Genomic DNA, 16,108 nt, shown 5'->3' with positions numbered 1-16,108 from the left:
ATCATAAAAATATCACATTATTATTAATTAAAAGTAAATAAAATATTAGTATATTAATTTAAAAATTATTTTATTTAAAAATTAAAATTTAAAATAAATTTAATTTAATTTTAAAATTAAAAGTTAAATATTAACCATTTTATTAGATATAAAAAATAACAACCAAATTATAATATCATACGATACTATTATCAACATAATATAGTTAAACCGTTATATATATTTTTAGTATAGCATCATAAGTTTTATAAAAATAAAAAATAAGTTTAATAACATAACCAATCAATTTGAGATATTAATATAAGTCTTTAATTTGAAAATGTTGTTAAATAAACTCTTAATAATAAAATTATTATTATTGTTAAACTCTTAATAATATGATAATTATTAATTTTATTAATTCATTGCCGGAAAAATTATAATCTAATTTTATATTATGATAATACAAACTCATTCATTAATAAAAAAAATAAATTAAACTCTACAACCGTCCGAAACAAAAATGATACTCGTCACCGGGCTCCATAATAATCCCTTGCCAAACCATTTCAAACAATGGGGCAATCCATTTTAACCTTTTTTCTAGCTACGTATCACCAGCTATAGAACGTGTCACAGGTGCCTCGGTCCCTGACCTCAGGTCTCGAGATCGAACCTTCTCAACGGCCCCCATCATAAAATCACAAAACCAAGTCGGCCGCCGCCCCGGAGGTTTGGGCCTCCAGCTTGGGTACCAAATCTCCAGGTTCTGAGCCGAGCCCCGCTCTGACCCACCGCCCTTTGGACTATTCTCAGCATCTTTGGTCCTCCTCTCTCACTCCGCGTTTTGGTGAACTTCACAGCATTTATCGATCAAGAAGTTGCGGGGAAACAATTCTTCCACTGAATTCTGCAGAGCCTCACGATTCCAAATCCGTAATTTTCCTTCCATTTGGTGGCGAATCGCCCTCTTTTTGGACAAAATACGCAGAAGCTCATTTTTTATTTTCTTCTCACTTACCGATTTTCATTTTGAGGGTTTGCGAAAGTGAAAACGAACGAATTTGGGCTCGGATTTTGGGTGCTGTTGCTGCAAATCGTGGGATCGTTGAGGAGCGAGGGTTAAGAAGGATGGATGCCGAGCTCTGGGCCGCCCGATTGGCTGCTGCAAAGAGGCAGCATTCCTTGCACCATTCTCAGCCCCAATTTGGTGTGTTTCGCACCCTCACATTTTTTTATAAAACGTCTATTTTGTATACGTTAATTACCTTAGCTTACATTTTTGTCAAAAATGAAGGGTTGGATTTTCATGCCATTGAATTCAATGAAAGAAGTAACCCTTTTTATGCCAGGTTTTCTTTGATGATCGGAATACAAATTGTGAACTTTATTAAACGTCTGAAAGCTAGCAGCTTCATCTTGGGTGGGTTTCATTTGTTTGGTTTTTTGGCTTAAAAGACAAACTGCAAAAGAAAATACCCTTTTCTCTGATGAAGAGAAATATAAGCTCTGAATTTAAAAAAATTGAAGAAATAGCAAATTTTCTGGTTTGTTTTCGTTCTACAATTTAGAAAATAGATTTAATAGAGGAAGCGACATTTTTAGTGTGGTTTTCTTTGGTGATAGGAGTCGAAGATTTGAATTTGTTTAAATTCTAAAAGTAAGCAACTTCATTGTGGGGGTGGTTTTCTTTCTCATTTTGTTGGTTTTTCGCTTTAAAGACGAATTGAAAAAGAAAAAAATTCCTTTTCTTTTATGATATCAGATTGCAAGCTTCGAAATTTCTAGAAATCTGTAAATAGCAACATTTTCTGGCTGTATCATTCTAAAATTTAGAAATTAAATTTGATGAAGTAACCCTTTTTGTGTCAGATTTTCTTCAATGATATGAATGCAAGTTTTTGAATTTATTTAAACATCTGAACGATAGCATCTTCATGGTGGGATGGTCTCTCATTTGCCTGGGTTTTTGCTTAGACGATGGAAAAAAAAGAAAAGAAAGGTATCCTTTATTTGATTATAGGAATGCTAGTCCCGATTTGACTCAAAAGTCTGAAAATTAGCAAATGCCTGTGTGGTGTGTTTACGATGTAAAATTAAGTAATTAATTCTAATAATGGAAGTATCCTTTCCTATGTCAGTTTGATGTTCCCCTTTTCTCGTTATGTTGGGTGCTCACATAAATGATATAAACTGTAAAAAATAAAAAATCCTTTCCTTCATTATAGAAATGCAGGATTTCATTTATATATATATATTTTAATTTTCCAAATTTTTATCTGTGTATTTTTAGAGTGAAATTTAGAAATCAATTTTACTAATGGAAGCAAGCCTTTTTATGTTGGGTTTATGTCGGCCCTTTCTCCGTTGTTTGGGTCTCCTCTTAAATGACTGAAAAAAAATCCCTTTTTTTAATTCTGGGAATGCAAGTTCTGCAATCTTCAAAAATCTGGAAATCAGCAATTGTTTTTGTTTTGGGTGCAAAATTAAATAAGCAAAGTAACCCTATTTGTGTCAGATTTCTTTGATGCTACATGCAAGTTCTGATTATTTTTGAACTTCTGAAAGTTATCAACTTCACAGTGGGTGCGTTGTTCCTGGAATGCCCCGAACTAGTGTAGATTTTTGAATATTTTGTATGGTATCATTTGTTGGGAAACAATGAAGACATATTATGATGATTGTCCCTGAATTGGGTCGTATATGGTTTGAGTGTAGACCGATTGAGTATTGATGATTTCGAGGTTGATGAGGATGTTCGTCCGGATTTCTCATGCCCATACTGCTTTGATGACTATGACATTGCTTCCCTCTGTTCCCACTTGGAGGATGAGCACCCTTTTGAATCTAAAGCTGCTGTAAGTGTTTTCTCATAAGTCTATTTTGTTTACTTCAAACCAGAGATTTATTTTTCAGGAATGTTGCAAACGTTTGGAGAATACTTGTGGTTTAGATCAGTGTCTATAGAACATATCTGAAATAATGAGCACTTTTAGTATTGGTAAAAGCTCATCATGTATATATAATAGTTTTCTAGGTATAAAATTTATCTTAAAAATATTAGATACGCTCGTAGGAACAGTATAATTTTTTCTTGGTCCAACAGAAAAGACGTAATTTCTATTCAAAGAAAGAACTAAAATTACTTTTTTCAGGTGCCTAAGCACTGCTAGCACCCAAAAAGAGATCCAGAACTCTAGATATAAAATCAGTGAGACTGTTCTTCCTCTAGGAAAGATATTTGGATTTTATGCATCTCAAACTATTGGAGATTGAAAACTATTCCTTAATGAGTCACCACAGGGTCCATGAAGATCCATGAAATGTTACATTATAGTGGAAAACACAACTTGTAAGCTGCTCCACAATATGCACCACCCTAGTGAAAAACTAGACAAAAAAACTATGTATGACTGGACATAAAGAAGAAGAACAATAGTGAACAAACTTCTCTAGTTGGCTTCTAACAGAATCTCTACCCAGATAAGAGGAGATTATTTTATTGATGTCCAATAAATGACAACTAAAGTAGGTCAATGGGACTGCCAAGTACAGTGGTGTCAATCTGAAGTGGGAGCATAAAGATGGTTCCTAAAAGAAACAAGATGCAGAAACTAATGTGCTGAACCAAGCCAATTCCTGAACCAAATTCAAAAACGGAAAGCAGATATGGGAGAAAGATGCACTATGGGAATGGATCTAGATTCAGAGTACAAATAATTCAAGTGTATTAGGGTCCCATTAGAGAAAACCTCGGATAAAGGATTGTCTTGAGGAGGACCTAGAGGAAGATTTCAATTGTGCACCGTGTTTGCTTCCTGAAGAGGTTGTCCATTGTTGGGGCTTGGGTGATATCATTTGAATATTGATGGAATTTGGATTGGCAATGTTGCTGAGGTCTTCGAGGAGATAGTCGCTTGGCCTTACAATTAGAGTTAGAATTAAGGATTTTATCAATTTGTCTCTTGGTGCTCGTAGCAGATGAGGGCACTGTAAAAAAGGAAGTGATAATCGAGGTGGACACTGGTAGCGAAGGTAGCCAGAGAGTAGTGGAATTGAATTTGAAGGCCTTTTGCATGTATAAGGCTAGTCATCTTTGGTTGGCTACCCAAAGGAATGGGAGAGGTTTTGTGGCAGCCTAAAGAGACAATGGAAGGACTGTTGGATCTTCTAGTAGATGGGGTAGTGGAAGATGGCGTGCTTATTTGTGTTAACCTTTTGAAGATCATACAATTGGTAGATCTGGTTTGATAGATCGGGTTGGTGCTCCGCCTCTACCTAAAGTTCTATGTGATGTTGCTCCAACTTGTCCCAAGCAATGTTTTACAAAACGGACTCGGATTCGGACTCGGCCGAGGATCGACTCGGAAACGGAAACGGAAACGGCAATGACTCGGCCGGCTCGATTTCAATGACTCGGTCGTTGTAAAAAATACATTAAATATTTATTTTTTTTATAAAAAAACATAATTTTAAATATTTTAAACATAATTTTAAAGATTTTCATTCAAGTTTCCAAACACACAACATTATAATATACATGGAAGACAACATATGATCAAAGTAGGCTCATGAACCAATCCATTATATCAAAATGGTACGGTGTACCCAATGGCAATAGTAAATACATAGTCAACTGTAGTCTGTCTGTGTCATACATGATCAAAGACTCAAGAGTCAAAACAAAATACAAATAACCAAGGAGGCTAGTAGCTACTGGCTACTGCCAGAGGAGCCAAGATCATCTCGACCAATCTCTGGATCATCATCATCAGAGCCAGACAAGGAGCCCCATGGCTCCTCCTCATCATCATCGTCTCCAACTGCAACTGTAGAAGTGGTGCCAGTACCAGTACCACTAGGCTGTGAAGCAGATGCAAGCTGAGATAGAGTACAAATGCGGCTGCGCTTCTGTCGTGGCTGAGCAGAGGAAGGCGAAGCACCTACAACTGGAGTCCTACTAGCTGGCTGTGACACTGAGGCTGGTGGATTGGGATCTGCATTCAACTGAACACGCTGCAGTGGATCTCCAACATCAATTTCATCAAGATCCTCATCAGGATCAAACTCTGGTAGACGACTCTCCACTACCCAATCTGATGTTGGATCAATGTCTTCCAACACAATGGGATCTGAATCAGGTCTTTTGTTCAGCAATTGGTTCCGTCTGAGCCGAAGGTTGTATTGGACAAAAACTAGATCATTCAACTGTTTTTGCTCCAAACGGTTTCTCTTCTTTGTGTGAATCCTCTCAAAGACAGACCAATTGCGCTCACACCCAGATGCACTGCAAGTTTGACTCAAAATACGAATTGCAAACCTTTGCAATTCAGGGCACTGGCCACCAAAGGCCTCCCACCATTGTGCTGCAAAAAACATAGGAGTGTAATGAATTATGAGTTAGATGAAGGCTGAAGCTCAACAAAATTACAAATTATATCTAACTTGAAATTGAGAAATTGAAAATTGAAATTTTTGTTTACCTGGCTCATCTGCTTCTCTTGCAATCTTTGCTAGGTTCTTCCCAAAGGTACCTGTTGCATTGCTGAAGGATGTGACCTGCTGATGTATCAGTAGCTGATCAGACTCCGATGGGACCATGCGCTCAATGCAATCAACCAGTCCATCTCTGACCTCCCCCCTCAAAGCTCCTGACTCCTTAGCTTTATAATGATACCGTGGGTTCAAAAAATACCCAGCTGCATGTATAGGGCGATGGAGTTGATTGTTCCATCTTTCATCAATGATTGCCCAAATGGGCCCATACTTTGCCACTCTATCCTTGTATGCTGCCTTTATTTGCTCCTTTGCTTGATCCATAGCCTCATAAATGAAGCCCATAGCCAACCTTTCCCCATCCACCAACCGCAACACCTTAACTAGTGGCTCAACAACCTTCACAATCTCTGTTGCCTTTCTCCAAAAAGTTTCATCATGGACTTTCCTTCTCAATTCTCTGCCTTCTGGTTTGTTAGACCAACTGCTATTATTCCAATCATCACTGGAAAACATCTTTTGCAAGTTTCTATGTTGGGAAAGCATAGATTGCAATGTCAAAAAATGTGTAGCAAATCTAGTGATGGCAGGCCTAATAATATCCTTGCCTCCAGTGTGTTTCCTCATGATACTCAAAACCAGTGTATGATTGTAGATAAATTTTGTTATGCTTTTGGCATTATCTACAGTGTTTCTGACCCAATCTAATTTCCCAATATCCTCAAGCATGAGGTCTATGCAATGTGCAGCGCATGGGGTCCAAAAGATGGTCTTGTGTTTTTCCTCTAACAGTCTACCAGCAAGAACATAGTTAGAGGCATTGTCTGTGATGATTTGAACAACATTAGCCACCCCCACACCCTGAATAACCTCATCCAATAGCTGAAACAACAAGTGGCCATCTTTTACCTTATCAGATGCATCAACTGATTTTAAAAACATGGTTCCCTGTGGGCAGAAGACAAGAAAGTTTATGATGGTACGGTTTCTTTGATCAGTCCATCCATCTGACATGATGGTACACCCTGTTCTTGCCCATGATTCCTTGAAATCTTGCAAATACTCATTAATTGATGTAATTTCTTTCTGCAAACGAAACCCCCTTAGCTCTTGCATAGTAGGGCCTTTGAAGCCTTTTCCAGCAGCATGTATGGCCTCAAACATAGGCTCATAATATGGTGAACGAGCAGCATTAAAGGGGATATCAGCATCATACCACCATCTAGCTATGTAGTCACAAGCAGTCTCCCTCAATTCTTTCTTCCAATGGTCATCTAAAGTGGGCTGAGAAAGACCTTTACTAACTTCAGGACCATGTGCATCTGATGGAGAGGAGCCTGAGTGAGTGAAAAAACTTTTGATAGTCCCATCACCCTTCATTCTACCCTTTCCCTTATCTTGAACAGAAGCAAAAGAGGGAGGAACATAACGGAAAGGGTTTGATGCATCAGTGTGAGGGATAGAGGAAGAACCCTCAAACTCATAGTGGGGGTTGGCAGCCATCATTTTTTGTATCTCCCTCTTCCTCCCAATTTCAGCCTGTATCTCTTTTTGCCTAGTCTTTTCTTCTTGAAATTTTTCAAAGCTTTCCAACAAAGTCTTTCTAATCTCCCCAATTTCGGGGGATTTACATGCAGTAATATTGCCTTTAATCCCTGCCAAGTGTTGTTTCAGCCTATGAATCCCCCCAGGACCTGACTTAATTTTCCTATGGCAAAACTTGCAACACATCTCATCATCAACCATTTCAACATATGCCCAAGCAGCATCTTTTGCTCTAGGTGCCATTTTTTGACTAGGAAAACAATCTGAAAATGAAAAATAAAAATAAAAATTGATTCAATGTTCATTTATTTGACTAAAAACACTCTCTAAGCTATCTTTATATGCACCTAAAATTTAATAAGTAAAAACAGATTTATAGAGGTGGAAAAAAATACCTCCAGGCACAAACTGCCTCCTCAAACTTGCTCCAAAAATCAGCTCCTCAATGCTGCTCCAAATGGCTGCCCAAGAAGCTCCTCACTCCAGCTACAATGCTCCTCCAAGACTCCTCACTGCTGCTCCAAAACAAGCTCAAGAACTGCTCACTAACTCTCAAAGAAGACTCTCACTCAAATGCATAAGACTGCTGTGAGTGAAATGAGAACATTTGGCTGTCTTAAATAGAGTTTGGGAGGGGGAAATGGACCCCAAATGCATTTAACTAATCACATAAACCTTTTCATGTCCACAAACCCTAACTAAATCAGCTCCAAATCAGCAAAAAAGTAATTTTTTTTAAGTGAAATCGCTGCCCAGCCGGTTCCAATCGGTACGGCCGTTTTTTGACGTGACCCGGCCGGGTTGACCGGGTCAGCTATGACCCGGCCGAGTCATTGGCTGACTCGGCCGGGTCATAGCTGACCCGGTCACCGAGCCGGGTCAATGGGCTGTTTTGAAATTTTTTTGTTCAACCCGGATCGAAACGGCCGTTTCGGAGTCAACCCGGCCGTTTCGTAAAACACTGGTCCCAAGTAATACAAAGAGCATGCATCCTACGATGACATGTGAATGGAGGTTGGACAATGAGTCCGCCCCTCACCTCCATGAAGTGTTCAACATAAGAAGCCATTTTTGAAAGTAACTTGCATGGTGGGTTTGTTCAAGTGACATATATAAACTTCATGTAAATGTTGTCTTGGGTGATGTTGATCAATTCTTGCCTGGTAGGTAGGAGGTGTTTAGTTACGTCAAGGGAGTAGTTGAATGGAGGAGACCATTCCATCGAAATAACCACATACTCCAAAAGGTCTGAGACTGTTAAATTTTGGAGTTAACATGTTCTTGCTTAGGTCAGATACTTCATTATATCATTAGCAATTCTTATTTCATTAGAAATCACAGAAACTGAAGAGAGAACATTGAACATAAGAGCAGATGACAAGCCAAGACAAGAGAATACAGGAATTGGCTCAAGCCAAGGAAAAACCCTTGGTCAAATCTTCTTATTATTAATATCAAATGTTCAACAGAGAGAGAGTACAATAACTTAAAGTCAACATGACTTGCCAATTTTGTAGATCCAATATCGTTGCCTTAAACAAGTAGATGGCCCAATGTTTTAGAGATCAGATGGCACCTTCCTGAAGTGAGGTCTGGTTAGGTCCTACATTTCTGTCCTAGGGTTCTGTGCAACTTGAGCTCTGGTTAGGGCACACCAGCAGCCCTAAATACTTCTCCAATAACTATGGTTCCCTTCCAAACTAGCTGCCCCTTTTAACTGTCCCTTCTAGGCCTTCTCCACACAGTGTTTAACCTTGGGATCCTCTTCAAGGCTTCCTACAGCCTGCGGTCATGCTACAACAAGAGGTCCGAGCTTGTTTTCAAAGGGAAATCACCCTCCATTCACCTGTGCTGATCTCTGTGTGGCTGCAGCTAGGATAGTAGGCCTTCATTAGGCCTCTTGGCCCTCCAAACAAGGTCTCACTCACTTCTGCAATACACAGAATCCCTGCAGCCCAGAACAGAAGACAAATACACTACTAACTGTCCACAGAACCAGCCTTACTTACCTCTGAAATGTGCGGCCTCCTCAACAAAATAACCTGCAACAGAAACCATCTCAAGAGATGCCAAAAGACCCTTCTTCCTGCCTTCATCTAGCTGCCTCAGTCCTGCGCATATTTCAGAGGGATATATCTTGATGTGATAGCCCATTGGATGTGTCTCATGAGTTTGGAGGATGCCCATATATATATACAATTAGACATGACGTTTTGTCCTTATGGAGGTGAAGCCGACCTTGACACATGGAGGCAAATTCAAATTTCAAATTTTAAATTTTTCCCGCCTTGATAAGGTCATGCCTTATAGAATTCCTTTTGAATAAATAAATATTTTTTCTCATCCAAATTTGGTGATCTTTAGGTTGATTTTGGTCCTCTTGAAAAGAGGAATTCAATGCAATAATCATTTCCAACAGATGAGCTGTCCAATAGTGGAATTTGGCCCTAGTTGCCAATTTTAACAGAGACCGTTGCAAATCAACAACCGACACAACCATGTGGCTAGCCAAAGTAATGGACTTTGATGAATAGGAGGCATTGTATGAGTATTGTCCCTAGCCCTCTACTGAGTCAGCTAAAATTTGAACACGATGTAGAAATGATACTAGGTTAAACATAGTCTCAAGTTGGAGGGGCTGAGCACCATATGTTGGGTTGAGGGATTGTCTTTTTGCATTTAATAATGCATTGAAGGAGGAGGGATGACACTATCTCGACTAGAGCTCAATCAGACCCTATAAGGTCCTAAACTTCTAAACCATAGAGAATTGTGGGTCAAATAAGGTTCTCCATGAGAGACACCTTGGATGAAATGTCTTGAAGATGGTGATTGCATGCCCTCATTGTATTCTTCTATCATCTAGGAACCAACCTCCATTTACAACCGGTCCTTTGAAAGTGTGTCAACATCTTCATTTATTTCTCTATATCTATAGGAAAGATTATTAAGCTGATTGGTGGCAATCACTGTCAACTACTTTCCCAAGGGAATTAAATAGTACGTTGATAATTGAATTTTCTCATTCATCCACTTGACTACCAAAGAGGAGTCATCAATAATTGGATTTTAGAACATTGCTTGTATTTGGCTAAAGACAACAAAAGGTTCAAGGCCATGAACTCCACTAATGTTTGACCTCGAGCCAAGACCAACTCTGAATTGGAAATACCAAGAATACAAAAAATATCATAAACCCCTAGCATTGCTCAGAATGGCAGATTCTTGCCTTGCTCCATCAATAGAGCCTCTTGGTTTTGACTTGTCTATCAATAAATCCCCAACACTCGAGGGATCCTTTACTTAGGCAATACACTTATCCTAGTAATCATAGACTGAAGTTGAGCTATAATTTGAAAATTAGGCACATACATGTCCTCAAAGATTCCATCATTTCTCGCTAACCAAATCCCCCACAAGATGAGACATGTCAACCTTTGCAATTCTTTTTATTCTTTCATTGGAAACCATTGTGTTAGGCATGTCTCCATTAAGGTCTCTTTCCAAATGTTTTGAAAACTTACCAGGGCTTCCATTTTCGTAGGAGCAATGAATAAGCAAATGAGATACAATTTCTTTACCACTTAGGCCTTACAAATATCCGCTTAGGGCTTGGCCCAGTGTGTTAGCTGTGAAATATGTTCTTGATGGATATCTACAGAAAGACATATGACTTCTTTGGGATGTTATGCTTCTAGATTTTATTCCACCAGAGAGAAGGTTCTTGAATCTCTCCCTCCACCAGTACCTTATAACCTAGCTTTGGTGTATATTTCCCTGTAGTTTTGTTTTTTGCTCAAGCAAGAGAATCCATCTCTTCTTTTAGCCTAATATGACTCTTTTCTAAAAATGCCAATAAAAGTTGACCATCTCATTGCACTTGCACTAACTAGTCTTATCTCCTTGGCAAATTCACTCACTTGATGCCAAATGCTTGATGATATAAGATCTCCCTCTTGTTGTCAAGTAAAAATATTCCCCTCCTGAAGCTCCATGGTCAAGAAAACTAACAAATGAAACTCCTTTCCACATCCCAATATAGAATCGACACAAAATCTTATCTGTTCATTTGAACCTACCCTCAAAGACAAACTGGAAACAATGATTAGAAAGGACCACATCTTCCATTAGATAGATAATTTTTTAATACGATTCCTCAGGTTCCTCACTAAATCTATAAAGTACTGAGGATTAACGTATTTTTGATAATTCTTTTTCTTCTGAAAGCCCCTCGAAAGGCATAGTTTTCCATATTCTTTTTATTGACAAAGCATAACCAAACTGATGGATGGTTTTCATGCCTTAACGAACCCAACTTCTTTGGATGAACAGTGCTTCTCCATTTAACCAAAGGAACTTTTTCTGTATCTTTCTTTTGAGACCATGGAAATTTAAAACAAGTTTCTCTAATCTTCTTGAGAACCCTTTTAAGAAATGTGCTAATGTGTGCCAAAAACAAGGATAACCTCCAATACTAACTTAACCATTGTCAATATCACTCCTACTTGAAGCCATTTGTTACAAGAGATTTGTGAGCTTCCACCTTTCTCAAAAGCCATTCCCTGTCCCTTTTACTAAATCCACTCAACTCAAAAATTAAACCCGTCTTGGAAATTTAATTTTTAAAATGGAAATATCATTGTAAAATTATACTCACGTTCAACCTCTGTTAAGTTTAGGTATGTTCTATGCTTAGAGCAATTTATTTCAATTTTCACAGTTAGCTCAATATCTTTAGCAATCACATCAGCATTAAAGTAAACTGCAGATAGAACATAAACATAAATTGCAGAAGACAAGCCAAGACAAGAGGACACAAGATGTGGCGCTAGCCAGGGACAAACCCCAATGTGGGGAAACCCTTGATCAATTCTTCTTATATGTTCTTCAATAGTTCAGCAGAGAGAGAGAGAGAGAGATAGTACATTTACAACAGAAGTCAATACTTCGACTAATATATTATCTCTACATGAGATCAGTTGAAGACATGCTGCTTCAACTAATATATTATCTCTACATGAGATCAGTTGAAGACATGCTGCTTCAACTGATTTTCCAAGGTGACTCATTCACCTATCATGTGCTGCATCTCGTCCATATGCTGCACCTCACCGTGCTGCACCATGCTGCACCCATCATCACAATACTGGACCTCATGCTGCTGCTGTCCCAGTGTTTACCTAGTGCCACGGCTGCACCATGCTATGCCCATGTGCTTGCTGCACCATTGCTGCTTTGTGTCCTAGCTGCATCAAGTACTATACTGCTGTCCCATACAGCACTCTACTTGCAGCTGTCCATGCTTTACCATGCTGTTGCTGTCCATGATTCTTCATGCTTGCAGCTGTCCCATGTTGCATCATGTTTTACCATGCATGCTATAATACCTCATCATTGCCATGCTGTCCCATTGCAGCACCTATGTCTAGCAATACTGATCATATGTATTGCTGCCCATTGCTGTTATGACTGTGTTCAGGTTAGGGCTACCACACAGTCAGGAGATAAGTCGTTTTAGGACTGCAGTTTATCTTGAAAACCTTTCTCTCATGCCAGACTGCCCTTTGAAGGTGCTGTCCACCCTTGAAAGTCCTTGACACAACCTCAGTTGTGTGCTCTCGCTTGCAGCCTAGCACAACAGCTAGCTGTGGCACTCTGCCTTCCGAAATGATACCCAAACAGCAGCGTTTCTTTCCTCATGAACTCGGGCAAGCTGACAACACTTACCTGCACTCAAATGCATACATATACAGCCCTGAATCTCTCCTCCTTGTGACTGCGGTTTCCCTGTGTTGCTGCTGTCCATGCCCACATTGCGTCATGCTATGATAAGGTCCCTTCTGCTGCGGATGAAGTCCTTCTAATGCTGCGGCTAAGGCCTTGACTCAGGGCTCTTCTTGACAACAGTTTAGGGCTTCCTCTTGACAGTGGTTTAGGGCTCCCATTAGCTACGTATAAGGGCCTTCCCTTTGCTGCGATTAGAGCTCCCTTTGCTGCGGATTAGAGCCTTCCCTTTGCTGCGGATTAGGGCTCCCTTTGCTGTTGGATTAGAGCCTTCCCTTTGCTGTGGATTAGGGCTCCCTTTTCTGTGCATTAGAACTCCAATTTACTGCAGCTAGGGCTTCTTAGATCTGCAGCCAGATCTCCTCCAAGACTGCGGCTAGGGCTCTCCTAGATGACTGCATCTACAGCTCTTTTAGATGACCCTCTCCATCGCGTCTTCCTTGAGAGAAGACAAACCAAAACAAGTGGAGAGAGGGAGATCATGAGAGTTGTGTTCTCAAATGATTCAAGGCACCTTTATTTATACAAAAACGTGGAGCACATGAGGGGTTTATTTGGTTGCTGGCTGACCTTGACGAATTGTCCCATAACACAAATAAATTCATATCTTCATGAATACTTATCCGAATCGGATGATCTTTAGATCAATCCTACACCTCTCAATGACATCCATGTAGTTATTCCATAAATATTTAAGGTTTGCATCAATCTTTCTACTTCTATATCATAACTATTAGAAAGAATAACACATCAGCAACGAATAGTGAGTGCATTAACTAAATCCAACCCCCTAATACTAATACCTGAACTAATACCATGCCTCTGTATCATGACTACTAGAAAACAATAACACATCATCAACAAATAGTAGGTGTGCTACCTGAATCCAACACCCAATACTGATACCTGAAATAATACCATGCTTCTTGGCATAAACCCTTTACTAGAAACAGGAAGAGCAAAGGGGACTAGGACATATTTGTTGGAATCCTTGCAAAGGTTTAAAGAAAGCAGCCATTGAGCCATTAGTAGGAACAACAATTGAAATTGATGAAATACACCCTATAATCCATGAAACTGTTAATTTTTCGTCACTCGTTCTATGCTGCAACTATTACTTCAGCAATATTTAATAGCATTCAATTTCTCAATTTCACTTCTTCAATTTTCCAATGACAGTAGAGCAATAGTAGATAGAACAAATAAACAAATGCACATAGAAAGACAGCCAAGAGACAAGAAACACAAATTTGGTCAAAGACCAGGGAAAAATACGCTGTGGGGAAACCCCTTGCAAACCTCCTTATTAGATTGTTTTCAAATGTTGAGCAGAAAGAGTACATCATCCAACATCCAATGTCAATATTCAATATCAAACTATTATCCAAAGCAGAGACAAAGTAAAGAGATGTAGCCAACAATGGTCAAATCTGAACCTTCTGTAATCTGATTCGGTCAACAGCAGTCAACAACATTAGAGTCAACCCTAACCAGTCAATGGTCAAGGGTCAAAACTGTCCTCCAGCAGCTTGGTCAAAGGGCTTTCAATTTGGCCTCCTTAGCAGGTCAAAAATCTGTCAAAACAGTGCCAATCTGAACAGTCAAACTTGGTCAACGCATAGGTGAAGTCTGCGTCAAATGTCTGAGATAAGTCTGCAGTCAAAGTGCCCAGATTTCCTCGGATTCTGTGCCCTCCAATGCAGCCTCTTGAAACAGAAACAGTCCCAAAGAAAACGCAGTCAAAGCATGTCAAATGTGCCCAAGTCAACGCAGGTCAACGCCCTGAAACAACCCTGCAATTCGGCCCAGTCAAAGGTGTCTTCTGTCCTTCGCACGTGTGAGAGGAGTCCTTCCAAGTCTGAGCTGTACAAACCAATAATAAGAGGAGAGAGAGAAGATATGTTGTGTTGCTTGATGCTCCAAATGAGGTGTGATGTCTCTTGTATTTATACCAATCCGAGTGGGTGAAAAGACATGTTGAATGGGCATCATGAGCCTACATAAATGTGTGGCCGACCTTAACAATTGTACATGAGTGAGAATAAATTAAAATTCCAACTTCTGCTTGTCCAAAATGGGTGATCTTTAGGTTGATTTTGGTCCTCTTGAAGAGAGGAATTTAATGCAACAATTATCTCCATCAAATGAGCTGTCCAAAGTGGAATTTAACCCTAGTTGCATAATTTAACAAAAACAACCATCAAATTGAAACCCACATGCATGAGCATCACCTGCAAATATAGCCAACTCATCCTATCATATGATTTGGAATGGTCCAAGTTCAACAACATACAAGGGAGTTGTTTTTGCTTTGATGGAGTGAAATCCCTCCTAGGTTTCCCACATAGCCTTAAAAATTTGCTTTCATGCTAAGAAATTGAATTCTCTTGCAATATAACATTAGAAAATATCTTTATAAGTCCAACAAGGAGGATTTTAGCTATGATTTTTTTACACACAATTACATAACGAGATAGGCTTATTCATTAAGTGAAGATGGCTTGTCTTTTTTAGGGATCAAATAAAGAAAAGTCGAATTGATTTCTCCTAGAACCTTTCTAGAGATTTTTTTCCAATAAATCATAAAAGCCAAATAGAGAACTCCACATCTCTCTTGCACTGGCCCAAATTTATATCTCTTTTAAATGAAGCCAAGACAACTTTAAACTCGTCCTTAGATATCTTTACAATCATCTAATTATTGTCTTCTTATATAATGAAACTAGGGAAATAGGATGTAAGCTTCAATATCCAATATTAATTTGTGTTAGCTCCTTGTAGAGAGTTTGGCAGTGATACACTCCCAAAACAAATAAGCCTAGAAAATTATTAATTAGTTGCGCTTTTTGATTATGACGTGCTCCCAAAGTGAATTTATCCTTTTCCTATGGTTTTCAAAGTTATGGAAAAAAATTCTTGAGCCACATAGCTCCACTCTTCATCTACTGCTTAGTCTCCCTCCACTCTAGAAGCTTTTTGCTCCTTCGTTCCAAATCCTTGAATCTAGCCATCTTTTCCTCTTTGATGCAATTGTTTACATTGTAGATAAACAATTCATAGATTACACCTTCACTAACTTTAGATCTTGATCCTTCTCCTTATTTTTACAAACAACCCATTCACTAGTTGTTTTTTTTGACCTTCTTCAAAGGACTTGACAAATTTATAGCTTGCAGTCTTCCCCGTATTAACGTCAGAGGGCACCCATTCCATTTTAATTAATCTCTAGAAATAATCTTCTTTGAGCCATTGTCAGTTAAACTTAAAGTCTAATAGGCTTGCGGTTTTATCTTTCCATTTGAAT

At 39.0% G+C, this 16,108-nt stretch overlaps 2 protein-coding genes across 2 annotated transcripts in view; one reads left to right on the top strand and one right to left on the bottom strand.

Moving 5' to 3' along the window:
• The first annotated feature begins 595 nt into the window (after positions 1-595).
• The window catches only part of LOC149209134 (protein DEHYDRATION-INDUCED 19-like), a 61,716-nt gene continuing 46,203 nt past the window's right edge, over positions 596-16,108 (top strand). Inside the window, exons 1-2 of the mRNA XM_089396296.1 lie at positions 596-1,189; positions 2,698-2,837. Of these exons, the coding sequence (XP_089252422.1) occupies positions 1,111-1,189; positions 2,698-2,837 (219 nt within the window). The 5' untranslated portion in view covers positions 596-1,110. The remainder of the gene's footprint in view (positions 1,190-2,697; positions 2,838-16,108) is intronic.
• On the bottom strand, positions 3,571-7,685 carry LOC149209135 (uncharacterized). Its single transcript, XM_089396734.1, has 3 exons — positions 5,463-7,685; positions 4,927-5,345; positions 3,571-3,618 (listed from the first exon to the last, which is right to left on the bottom strand). The coding sequence occupies exons 1-3, from the start codon at positions 7,261-7,263 to the stop codon at positions 3,571-3,573; spliced, it is 2,268 nt and encodes a 755-aa protein (XP_089252860.1). The 5' UTR covers positions 7,264-7,685.

This window comes from Pinus tabuliformis, chromosome 1_2 (assembly GCF_031772625.1).
Source record: "Pinus tabuliformis cultivar Carrire ecotype Pingquan chromosome 1_2, CPIR1, whole genome shotgun sequence".
Classification (NCBI taxonomy): Eukaryota; Viridiplantae; Streptophyta; class Pinopsida; order Pinales; family Pinaceae; genus Pinus; species Pinus tabuliformis.
This window is presented reverse-complemented; position numbering and strand designations above follow the sequence as displayed.